Source organism: Crassostrea angulata, chromosome 8, assembly GCF_025612915.1.
Source record: "Crassostrea angulata isolate pt1a10 chromosome 8, ASM2561291v2, whole genome shotgun sequence".
Lineage (NCBI taxonomy): Eukaryota > Metazoa > Mollusca > Bivalvia > Ostreida > Ostreidae > Magallana > Magallana angulata.
The window spans coordinates 22,773,481-22,787,118 of NC_069118.1; the positions used below are offsets into that span (position 1 = coordinate 22,773,481).

The 13,638-nt window shown below is 30.2% G+C and overlaps 1 protein-coding gene across 1 annotated transcript; it reads right to left on the minus strand.

Annotated features, from left to right (window-relative positions):
* Positions 1 to 3,982: 3,982 nt before the first annotated feature.
* On the minus strand, positions 3,983 to 10,067 carry LOC128160076 (uncharacterized). The gene is made up of 5 exons (XM_052823342.1): positions 9,928 to 10,067; positions 9,712 to 9,776; positions 9,471 to 9,608; positions 9,186 to 9,269; positions 3,983 to 5,207 (listed from the first exon to the last, which is right to left on the minus strand). Exons 1-5 carry the CDS (start codon positions 10,065 to 10,067, stop codon positions 5,008 to 5,010), a joined length of 627 nt encoding a protein of 208 aa, XP_052679302.1. The 3' UTR covers positions 3,983 to 5,007.
* Positions 10,068 to 13,638: the final 3,571 nt, after the last annotated feature.

Sequence of the window (13,638 nt, forward strand, 5' to 3'; positions counted from 1 at the left end):
TAAGAAATTGTTTTTGCTGGATATCTTGCTTGGCACATGCATGCACAAGGAAACATTCATCCAAACGGAAGGAAATACATTTTAAGATTTTAATAAACTTTTGAGTTTAACAATTCCTTGATCAGTATTGATATATAAGTTCTGAATTCAAATAAATGCTAAAACACAAAATGAAAAGAATTGAAAATACAGTTTATATTACTAGTAAAAATACATTAACAAAAGTCAATTTTTTGCATGAAATGAAAATGAATTCATATTACGATTCGTTTTCTTAAGGACACTGTTTATATAGCTTTTCTTAAAGAATAATTAACCAATTGGATAACACATGTAATAATTAAGGGATGCACATCTAAATTTTAATACAGTGGACACCCTTTATGATTTTATTTAGTCTAAGTAACATTTATTTTGTTTAAACGATCCTTGACCCTAAAAACCAACATAATTAAACAAAACAAAGAATAATTTGATACAATGAACTGATGATAAAAAATTCGGGACTCCAATTGTTGTTTAGTATAAGCTAAATGTAGTTTATTAGGAATGACGGCATTTAATAAATATTATAACAATTTATAATTGTATGTAAGGATTATCAATTTTTATTTTTCAACTTTGTTATGTTTTTAAACTCAACTATATTTTAAATTAATGTCAACAACATGAAGTAAAAATCCACATAACATGATTCCTATTCGATAAAGAAATCGATTTGTTATCCACATAATTATATCCGTTCAATTTATGAGAACAAAATGGGTTATTGTTTTAACAAAACAATATAGAACTTTAGCCGAAGTTTCTTTTTCTTTTTGTATCGTCATTAAGTCATGCATGTACAACAAAGTCCCAAAGTCGTTTGTGCGGAAAAATTAAACGTAAAACGAAATCAAGAAATGACGTTGCTCTTATGTTGATATTAAGTTATTTTTGTTTTTTTTACTGGATAAATTTTATATTTAAATTAAAATCAATGATTAGTACTATATATATATGGTTTGAAGTTCTGGACTCTGGTACTGATGTTTATTTCATCATCAGTTTTTTTCTTTTTTTAAAGTATACATTATGTTATTATACCCAATCAATTCAAGCAATTACATGAAAATACACTTAAGATTTAATTTTTATTATGATCGAGTTTCTCATTTTCTTCTACATGTTTGTAACCGTTAAAACAGCCTTTGGAATGGCATTAGATATACCGGTATAAATAATAAAGGACGTATATTTACTTTCGGTTGAGAATTTGCTATAATAGTAAAAATGTGTGGCAAAATGAAGGAAGAATTAAGTTACTGCTTCTTTTCAATGGGATTGTGAACAAGGTATGTTCATTATATATCTTAGATAAGCAACAAATTGCAATCGCGAGGGAAAGAGGTTAGTTTTACTTGAAACTTCAGATCGACATGCCGTTATACTGAATTTTTCAGTACTAGCAAAGTGGGAGAAATAAATGTATCTAAATTAGTTAGTCTTGAGTGTTTTTGATACGTACTAATTTTGTATAACATTTGCTGAACATATGTCAGGCAAGAGGAGTGCCAATTCTAAAAACAGTTTCAAAATTAAGGTTATGATTGAATAAAAAAAACCCGCTGCTAACGATGAAGTATTTTAAGATGTCCCCCCCCCCCCCCTAAAAAAATACATTTTTTTCTTTGTTTTGCAGAACTTCTTTGACAGATACAGTTCTTTTAGAAGGAAGTCTTACATCTACACTATTGGATTTTAAAAGTGGATAGATATTTTATGACATTTTAAGACATATAAATGTTAAGAATTAACTTATTCCGACCAAATATCTTATTTCGCTCATATAATTGATTTTGAATTGCACGTGACTTAAGATTACTATATGTACCCTTGTGGTCACTGATAGAGTGTTCTTTTCCTATTGTCCAAGATTCTTAAACATCGGAATGTATTTTGCTGCTTACTATGATAAGGTAAATGGGAGTGCACGAGTACTGCCTGATTCTTGTAGCCTTGTTTATTATGTTTACAAAAGAGTATTTCAAAAGGATAACAATTGGAATTTACATGTACATTAAAGTCACCAAGAATTATAACTTTGTCGGAGAGTTCATGTTCTTTCTCGATGAGGCATTCAACGTTTTCCCAGAATGATACTAGTATGTCGGAGTTGCTATGACGGTATACGCAACAGATGAAAAAAATAAAGGTAGGGTCGCTTATCTCTATCAATATACACTTCATATTTGTAAGCTCTAAATTAAAACGTCTTACAGCACGCAAAGAATTGGTTAAATATATAATAACAGCACCGTATGAGTTCCTATCATTTCGAAAAGTTTTACTAAAACCATCAAATAGAAATTTAATCGTTGAAAATATTGAAGCCTAAATGTGATTCTGTAAAACTTAAAATATCATTATCTGAAACCAGACTCTGAAACTTTAAAAACTTAGTTCTTATACTACGTACATCTACTGTGGAATCATTAATTTTCGTGGTGGTCAATTTGCTAGAATTTTACAGGCTCGTGGGGACGTAATTTCGTGTATTCTCTTATATTTACAAAAGGAAACATGACTTTATTACTTCAATTTATTAATTCGTGGAGGATGTAAATTCGTGGATAAGAGGTACCCACGAATTCCACGAAAATTGAGCCACCACGAAATCTAATGATTCCAAAGTATACTTATAAATTAAGACATTTTGCAAATAAACTACTAAATGCCCACACTAGAGTAACTGCTTAAACCTTTTCAATTTAACACGTGTGAGGTGATGTCCGTAAGCTTTGATTGAACTTTAACTGATAAGTAATTATTGTGAAATAAATCAATAACCCACTTTCATGTTCGATTAAGAAGCCCGAAATAGCAAAAATGAGAGAAAGGTGGTGGACATGCTTTGTTGGATCCAAATTAGGAGTTGTTTGCATCAAAATATATACTTGCATTGAAATAATATTGAATGATTACGTAAAGAACGAATTTAAAGCATACCTAGAAGTGAAGATTGGAAAATGAAATGAAATGAGCCAATTCGTTTCTTTAATGCGCGATTTTAGTCTTGATGGATAGAACGCGTGCGAATCACGAGCTCTGGTGAGAGAATGAGATGAAATGATATTCAACGTCATGGCGAAACGTGTAGGACGAGTTACATGTAACTATCGGGTAGTTACTTTGGATTTGACAACTTTGGTTTAAAATATGCAAATAAATATGCATACACTAGCGTTTTTTAAAATGTCATACCACGTCAGATTGGTAGTGGACCTTAGACATTAAATCTTAAACAATAAACAAAATTATTTTGTTATGGATTAAACAGGGAATTTTAATAATTGCAGGGGGGGGGGGGGGGGTGGGTGGGTAGGGGAATACTCCTCCCCATTTTTTTAGAAAACATCTCTTATCTGAAATTTTATTTGGGACAGTGGTAAAAAGTATAATGTAATTTGATCAAAAGAACAAAATTTAGAGATACCACGCACTAAATACCTACAAACTAGTTTGAAATAAAATGATTTTTTGTCAGTCCTTCAAGAAAAAGAATGAAGGACTCGTACATATATTTGACATCGATTTCAGTTTAGATTTTTCACCCCGTCCGCTCCTCTTAATATCCAGCCATGCAGTTAGTTTTTTTTTTAATTTTGAACAATAGGTTCAGAAGCAAACAGTATATATTTTGCAATATTATGAGAACCACTGTAGCCCATTTACGCCACCACTTAATAAAATTTAAGTCTATTCTTACTGGTATTGTATTTTATCTTATTTAGCACTTTCAGTAGTCTTTTGATAAATACAATGAGTTATGCAACGTAAAGGACTTAAGAAATATAATTCGAAAAAAAAAATCTAGATTAAATCAAAATCCCTTGTGCCCAATTTTTTTTCAACGACTTTAGACAGAACGGAAAAAAAACTACACTTTTAAAATACAATAAGTTTTAAAAAATTGGTATTCTATAAGTCGTGAAAAATGGCAATTCAGCTACCTGTGTGCTAATATTCAGTCACTTTGCGGTTCATTGAATAGCAGAGCTTCATTGCATAAAATGGCCCCTTTCTTCTTTTTTCTATGAGGCTACATACCAAGGCTTTAAAAGTTGTTTCTATATAGTATCTGTGTTGTTTAATTGATTTTAATTACACTGACATGAAATCATCGATAGATGTGCATGTTTCTGTAGTTAGCAAATTCATTTTAAATTCTACAATTCTGGATCAACGATCAAAGTTAGAGCCACTCCTTTCTTAGCGCTCACATGCACAAAACTATCCAATTTCGAGCAAATCAAAACAACAAGAATTATTGCACTCTGTTTATCTGACAGAAAATTTGAGTAAATAATCAGCTTGCGACAAATGAACCAAAACAAATTAAAGCAAATGCTTTTTGTAAAGTTGTCTCAAGTGCCAGTTTGTGAGCAGTTGCTTTGGCACCAAATATTGGACTACAAATTTATATACAATAGGCTTAACCTTCAGACAGTTGCTTTTAAGGTCTTCCTCGGTTTGCTTTTAATGACAATATTAGTGTTGGTTTGTTGAAAATATCACAATGCAATAATTCCTTTGCTTTATCATAGAAACTTGCGGAATAACTGGACTGTTCTGCTGTGCTTTTCAATGGTTGATGTAGATGATTTCGAAATGGAAGAATGTGAACATATTACATATAAAAGCATGTTCAAAGGACTTTTATGATCTGGAAAAGAATAACGCACAACTTAAGAGAACCATACCCTTCTAAAAAAAATGCCGTAAACACTTTCTTTCCTTGAACATTTATTCGTTATTTAAAACATAGCCCTCAATTTTGACATCTTGATCCATATCGAGCAAAACTCCGTTTTTCTTGAAAATCTACATAAAGTCAGTAAAAAAAGTCAAGTCACAACATAATGATGTTGATAGTTTTTGAAAAATTAATATAACTATCTCATTATAGATATTATAAAAATTCATCTTATGCTGTTGTCGACATCATCAATATTTGTATGAACCTCATCAAGCACAGGTGGTCTCCGAAATCACTTCCATATATAATTTTATTTCTCGACGTATCTCAAACATCAGTACAAGACAAATAAAAGATCCAATAAAAATGATAATTACAGGTGTAATGTCTTTTTTGGGAATCTGCGTTGTCATTACTTCCATTCTTCCGTTTGGTATATAAGTCGTTGTTTCAACTATAGATATGGAATCTGTTTTGAAAAAAAACAACGTTTCTGCAAGAAATTATTCTTCTATTGTAGGAAAAAATATTGCATTAAAACCAACTAATGAACATTCGTTTCAGGATTACTAGTTGTGGCCAGAAAAGTTTGGATGCAATTTTACGGTTAAACAGTGAAACCATTCTTAAAATAGAATTGTTGTTATACAACAAAATTTAATCCGTATAAAAAAAGCAGGGAAAGCTTGTTTTATTTTATTTTATTTTTTTTTCAAACGATCAGCATTCCATACTTGAGTTTTCTGTTGTTTTTCGACACACATTAAATCATATGAAAAATGAAATTATGTATTTTTGGACGAACATAGTGATGAAAAATATATTCAATTAGTCTTAATCTGTTTAAATGTGATACTACCTAACACATATTTCGTGTATATGGAAATGCATCGACATATAATAGAATTATTCATTGTTTATTTGTTTTCAGTAATCAAGTCTGGTCTAAATTATTGTACAAAATACTTGATTTGATTGCAGTTTTCTATATCACAACTAAGGAGCGAACAATTAACATTCCTTAATATACCATGGATAAATAATAGTGAGGGGTGTAGAAAGATTACAGAAATGCAGAGTATTTAATTGTTGTATTTTTTCATGAACAACAAGATGAAGGAAGATAAACAAATGTAAGAGTTTGTTATGAAACAACGAGATAGAGAAAATGAGACATAAAAAAGATATGCATATATAAATGGTAGTGAAACTAAATGTGTCCATACGGGTTGTCAGCAGCATAAATTTTTAGCTGTGCACCCCTTGATTATTGCATTTTTTTTTCATTTAAATAATTATTCTTAAATTCCCCCCCCCCCAAAAAAAAAAACCAAAAAAAAAAAAAAACAAAAAAAAACACAACAATTTTTTGGGAACTATAAAAACATTTTTTTTAAAGGGCATAAGCGTACACTGCCTGACAAATCCCCTGCAAATGAAATGAAAATAAAAGAACATCTTTAATATATTTGAAAGTGTGCATCAGTATATGTACATGTATAATATAGAACTGCATTCTCTGGCAAATATTTGATATTATGCACATTATATAAATAGTGCCTGATAGGGAGGGTAACTGTTGAAATTTACACCCCGAGAAAACCATTGTCAACCGACGCGAAGCAGAGGTTGACAATGGTTTAAGAGATGTGTCAATTTCAACAGTTACCCTCCCAAGCAGGCACTACTTATCTTATTATACTGAATGTCTTAGTTTTATAGAAAATTTTACTGTTTTATATAAAAATGAAGTTAATTTTACGGCGAACCGTACGCGCATAATTTATGCGCATGTAACAATTCGTTGTGTTACCCGTTGCCAAGTGTGTTGCTAAGGCTGAGGGTAAGAGAACGGATTATCAACTGCGTCTAAACCAATTCAGTATTTAACATGAAAGTATAATAATAATCCATGTTCTTGGTACTATCGTTATTTTATCCAACATGGGTATTAAATATTTCATTTTTAATATCCCAATAAAAAAACCAAAAAGTTTTGCTTAAAAGCAAATGAAAAAAAAGAACAACGCCCACTATGATTCGAACACCCACTCAACCGATAAGGACGGAGAGCGAGCCTCCGCCTATCACAGTGAGCTACGTTGACACATTAAAGTAAATAAATTTGATTGTTTGACAATAATTCCTCAAAGTAGAATGTTTTTGGTAAAAAAAAAAACACCCAACAATTGACCCATTATGGGTTATTCTTTAAAAAAAGTACTTTTAGGATTGAATAAAGACCCATTCATATCTAAATTTTGCAATTTAGGTATGACAGTGAACAAAGATTTTGGCATAAAACGCTATGCAGCTTAATTTGGAAACCTATAGCTGTCGTGGTTATAGAATGAAAGCACAATATTGACTTTTATCATGATATTTACACCAAATTGAATTGCATAAAAGCTAAAAATTAATGTTGTAAATTCCTTATATTACGCGAGTACTTAAATCAGAGATCCTGCTGTTTCGTATCTAATCGCGAGAATATAAAATCGTGAACGCGTACATGTAGCAGTTATCTATATTTCTTATAGTTCCCAACCCTCAGAAAATAATAGCGAGAGTTTAAAATTCGCGAGGGAGTCTTCTCGCTATTTTACGCAGAAAAAAACTCCTTGCTTTAAATTAAGAAATTCTTTTGTTTTCATTGCTTCATTTCATTGCATTGGAGATATACAACGCCTTGTACGCCCCTGTTCTTTAGGACATAACAATTGATATAAATTCCAAAACTCGCAACTTTATTAAATATCTATAAGCGTATGTCCTTCCGTTTGAATGAATGTTTCCTTGTGCATGCATGTACCAAGATATCTAATGAAAATAATTTCTTGTTTTATTTTGAAATTAAATATTGTCATAAATATTTCCTTTATTATGGGTTATAATACATTGCCCATGTATGGGCTAAGTTACAATAATGGGGATATCATATATCGTAATAAATTTCAGTTTTATCTCAGACTATTATTTCTTCTTTTTTTGTCATCTGATCTGAAAACTCAACAAAGTGTTTCTTTCCTAATTTTTTTTTTTGGGAGGGGGGGTTGTCTGTCAATCTGTCCATTCATCTTTTTGTTTTTCCGTCATTTTTGAACATCAATGCCAATTTAAACACCGTTTTATTTTTTTTCAAATGAATGCTTCGATCGCAGTAAAAACGGCATTAAGGAAGATCGTTCAATCAAAACGTATAGCCAGGATATGAAAATATATGCATCATAATTTGTCAGATATCACTGTCAGACTCATTTTAAAAATAGCTGGATTTATATCAGAAAAAGCTGAAACAGTTGGAATTTTATTATTTTCAAAATACTACATTGACATTTTTTTTAATTTTGATTTTTTTAAAATTAATTTTGATAACTGCTTTTAGAAAAGGAATTTCTCTATCCAAACAGATTTCAAGCATTCAATGTTAATTTCCGATGTTGTAATTGTAACTGTTATATAAATAAAGATCGTTTATATAAAGGAATGGGTAATATTTATGTAAATTTTTATCAGGTTTTTTTATTTTGACATATTGTAAATTAAAATTAGGCGTGTCTACGACTATTCGAGAGCTCGACTATTGCTCGCTCGCGACGATGATCGATTGAAATTAAAAAAAAATCGAATTCAGACAATTTTTTTCTAAACGCATTAGTTTTTCGGATACAAATAAAATTAATAGCTTTCTTTTCTTGACATTTTTAATTAAAAAATTACAGTCTGTTTAATCGGTGTCCCTGGTAAATTTTTAAGTGGCTAAACTAATTATTGCTCTGATTTTGTAGATAAAATTATTATGATGATCGGTGTCCCTACACGTACGACAATTTGTTAATGACTTTACTTAAAAAAAAGACAAGTTTTATATCCCTTAGATGTTATGTAGCTCAATTTTGTGTCAGCTAACAAGTAAGACAAGCTAGGACATTTGCTAGCGGGGATTTAGATAAAAAACTTCTAGAAATATTTCAAAGACAATTTAACAAAAACATATATATGTATATATAATTATAATTTAAAAAAATGTTTGAGTTAAAAATACTGGGTATGTGACAGTATCATTATTTGTTTTTGAAAAGGACATATAATTTCAAAATCATCAACGAGTACTCGACTATCGTTTGACTAAAGCCCCCGATTAATCTATTAGTCTTTTCAAGTATAACTGATATCCCTTGTTAAAATGTATAACAAAATAAACAAACCAACTATGACTTTACACGTACACAATAGTTTAAAACTTTATATGATAAACGTAATACCTTTCAAATTACATAAGCGTTCCAAAGAAATGTATAGAATCTTGGACTTTTTAAGATCATTCTATTAAGTGTAATTACATCTTATAATTTTTTGGATAAATTGATTTTACATGTACAAAACCAGTTTTTACTCATCCGTTCAACACTATAAATAAAAGTTATATAAACAATTCAACAGATACCTTGCGTTTTTTGGTTTGTTATGTTCTTAATAATCTGTAATTTAGGCGAGCTTTTATGTTTTACAGCAGTGGTTGATCCCGTTTCTGAATCAAAATAGAGAATACAATTCTGAATGAATAGGAACTATATAGAATATACACTGACGTTATGCAAAACGATTTTACAATTAAATACAAAAATGAAAATATTAGGATATAACCATTCATTTTTTTTTATATAGATCTAAAATGACATGATAGAATAAAGCAGAGTGTAGTAATTGAAAAGTACTCTATAATTCGTACCTTGAGATTTGGTGTTTAAAGTGCAACCAAATGCATGATCACACGGCGAACATTTACACACTTGACTACAGTGAACTCCGTATGAAGGTGGGGGACACTTATTAGAGCAGTGAAATCCAAAATATCCTACAGGACAATCTACAATAATCAACAAATATGATAGAGACATCATAAAACGTATCATGTTAAAAAGTTAAAAGAAATGAAATGTTAAGACTTTTTTAAACAGCGTATCAAATACCTCTACACACGTTTCCATCTTTATATGTATTGTATCCACAGTGTTCGGTAACATTACAAGCAGCTCTATCACAAAAAGTTACCAAAAAGCCAATTATTAAATTAAATACTAAACAAAAAATACTTTATATATGACAACTATTTGAATAACTACGTTTTTAACTATGCTTAAAATCAATGATAAAGATTATGAAAAAAACATCAACATGTAATGTACCTGTTAATACGAGTAGCCCATGTAAAGATTATGGTAATGACGCATATGCATGAAATATAACTAAGCATCATTGAATATTCTCTGTTACTTCCAGCAATGATATTTCCAGTTTTATGTGTTAGCATATTTATAACGAACATTTATTTATAAACTTTTAGCACGAGAGTTTTCCTCATTGGAGAATACGAGGGTCATTCAAAAAAGACTTTTGCTATAGTTATATTACCTAACGGCATATTAATATTTAATTTAGTAGACATACTTAAGCAATAGCTTCAAACAATTTGGCTCCCAAAAGTTTATATATTGTTTTTATTTCTAAGAGTTATTTATGATCTTATCCTGCAAAAAAAAGTGGTAACGGCACATGGTCAAAATTTGTATCAAGTCAACAATAAACCATATTATGTTGAAAGTAATGTCTCTATAAATTTGGCTTAAAACTAAATAATACTGAAATCTCAAATTATGAATTGCCATAATATTTTATGTACCAAATAATGGCGGGATATATAGTTTTTTAACAGATACCAGCAACTAAAGACAGATAATCCTCTTTAAAATTGACTAAAACCATCGACGTCGCCGCGTGTCACGGTGCAACCAAGTATAAACGGTATGGATTTAACTCGGGAAAAAGTCTATACAAAGTGTGAAAATGCTTAATGGTAAAAAAATGAAGTAAAACATTATTTTCACGGTTGTGTTTAATTGTACTGCATTTTTTAGGGGTGGTGGTATTTGTATTTTAAATATAAAAAAATGAAATAAAGTAGAATATCTATTAAATATTTAATCAAAAGAATGAACAACGTCATCTGACTTCATGGCTTTTCCTACAGTAAACGAAGAAACATGAAAATGAATAAAAAAATAAAAACTTCGAGGAACTTACTTATGATTCTTTTGGAAAGCCGCAGGGTACCCTACATTATCATGGTATTTTACTATATGATATGGTCACAAAAAATGTCCTAACAAAAATAATATCCACTTCATTTCCCTGCAATTTTTTTTCACACCACAATAATTATGGTTGTACCTACACACAGTTATTGAAATCTGCTCCAAGTAAAAATATTAACCAAATTTAATAATACAACACACGAAAAAAAACCTATAAATTTATCTTGCAAAGAGTTTTAATTATTGTAAATTTCACAATAAAGATTATTCCCCGGTTACCTTTATCATTGTGTACTGACAATAATAATCTTGCGAAGACATTATTATTCTTGGTGAAAAAAGATTTGGACGCTTTGAAAGAAACGTTTATATGATTCTGAATCACAAAAAATTGTTCTACCTTCTTTCGGTCAGATATAGTTATTTTGACGCTTGAAATACAAACGCTTTTACAACGAAGATAATCAAATGTGACGTCACTAAAAAGTGAAAGTAATGTGGTGTAGACAAATGGTGAAGGACTAAGATAAACACATTCATATGTTTATATGCGTGTATTTTACACAGACGTGTAAGAGTAATATTAAGTACGTTTAACACCAATGCCAGAAAGTTTAATGGTGAGCATTTCAGTGTAATTTATGAATGTTTCAAAGATTCATACCCCAAACTGCTGTGTATAATCACCTGCTCTCTGACCTAACGTTAACACTGGTGGGTAATGCTTACTTAGTTAATTATACTAAGCTTAAGTTGTAGTTTTATACTATTTTAACTTGCGTTGGGTTACACCAGCACCCTGCCCCTATTTACATGTAACTCAATAGCTTTTGTATGATGCATTTAATAAAGTCTCACATGAAGCGGTAAATTTAGACATTAAGTGACCACTGTGGGGTTTTTATCGTATAGCCTAATGCTTTTTGGATAAACTACAACTTAATACATGTATTAATAATTTTCTGACTTTGAAGTTGAATTTAAAATATCATAGCTGCAGATATGTAGCTCTATGATTGAAAAAAATGGATAGACAAACCAGAGAGTTTGTCTCTCCGAATTTTCGCATCGGTTGACAATGGTTTTCTCAGGGTGTCAATTTCAACTCTTACCCTCCAAAACAGGCACTATATATAGATATTGTGAGATTTACAATAATAATCTAAGATACTCTTAGTGTAAGATGTTTTAATTTTTGGTTGACATTTTTGTTTAGAGCAGATTAATAATTGTGTGCGGGTACAATTATAAGTATTGTGGCATGAAAATAAAAATGTAAGGAAATGGAAGTGATTATTTTTTAAGTAGGACATTTTTATTGTGACCATATTATATGGCAAAATATAATAATAATGTGGGGGTACCATACGGCTTTCCATATAAAGCAAAAACCTATCAATAATTTAACGAGTGTTGCTTTTATAAACAAATATATACCAAACATCAGTTACGAATGCTTTTATTGAACATCAGAACATTACACATATAGTAATAGTTTGAAAATGATTAATAATTGAGATTAATATGGTTTCACCATTTAAGGTTTAATTCTATCGAGGTGAACAGTCCGTATTTTTCCTATTTTGTATTTCTCTGCGTTTGTTTTTTTAAATTTCATAATTAAATAAGAACAACATAAACTGGTGACGTCACGAATACATACCTATATTATCAGGATAAGCAGAACATTTCAACCGTTAGAACGTATAATTTAATTTGAATTTGCTCGATTGTAGCAATGTTTGGTACATTAATTACTGCTTATCTAGTAACATTTAATCGGCGATGTAAAGAATATTCGTAGATATTTCCTGTTTATTATTGATATTACTCACGCCGTGCATCCGCATACACACGTGCATTCTACAATTTTACAGTTTTTCCCGTGATATTATAGTGTTACAGTCAACTCAAACAGATCTTAACAACATTTACTATAACATAACACTGGCTAATCATGACATAGCATTGTAATCTTAAATCAAATGAATATATGCCACATTTTCATTTTTCATCAATGTAATATAGCATAGAACACCATAACATAGAGATTAGCTTGGTTTGAATGTTTTTTTCTTCATTTCTATGACATTAAATGGATAATGATATACGAGATGTTTTTTCAAAATTTCACTTATTTCCATTTAAGCGATTGCACATTTGTTTGCACTTATAGAAAGAGGGTCACATTTAAAGCGATTCAAATAATATTTGCAAGATAATGCTTGGATCATAACACCCATCAGTAAACTTTAGAGTTTAATTTAAAGTATATTTTTGTATTTTAAAGTATATTCGTAGGTATAAAACATATTTTAAAACATAAGCTACTACTATCAAAGCTGCTGACGAAATTAATTCTAGTTTTCAGCAACTGAACGTTTTCATGGATATTAATAAATCTAGTAGGGTGGCATATACATAATTCAATTCCTCAACCGCGTGTTGTGTTTTGTTTTCATACTAAAATATATAAACAACTAAATAGAGTATGCAATATTTATACGTACAAACATTTTACATGGAAACATGTGTCTAAATAGAGTGGATTTAAAATTTAGGCATAGCAAGTCCTTTTTTGCTGTCGATGTTTGGATTCCATTTGATTTTCAGCTGTACATTATAGGCCTTTGATAACCTAGTATTCATTTTACTGTTTAAAATTAATTTAACATTTCTTTGTAAAAATCAAGTTTGAAAATGAATACTTTGCAAGAATGTATTGTGGCTGCATGACCATCACTATTCTTCAGCAGTCTATCTGTCAAAAGGGCATTCATTCCCCAACATATATTTATAAACATC

What these genes read in the sequence shown, in the direction of transcription:
- LOC128160076 (XM_052823342.1), bottom strand. Translation starts at nt 10,067, where the DNA reads ATGTTCGTTATAAATATGCTAACACATAAAACTGGAAATATCATTGCT. An exon ending in TGGGCTACTCGTATTAACAG is followed by an intron (nt 9,777 to 9,927) that starts GTACATTACATG and finishes TTTTTGTGATAG; the next exon opens with AGCTGCTTGTAATGTTACCG. An exon ending in AGATGGAAACGTGTGTAGAG is followed by an intron (nt 9,609 to 9,711) that starts GTATTTGATACG and finishes TGATTATTGTAG; the next exon opens with ATTGTCCTGTAGGATATTTT.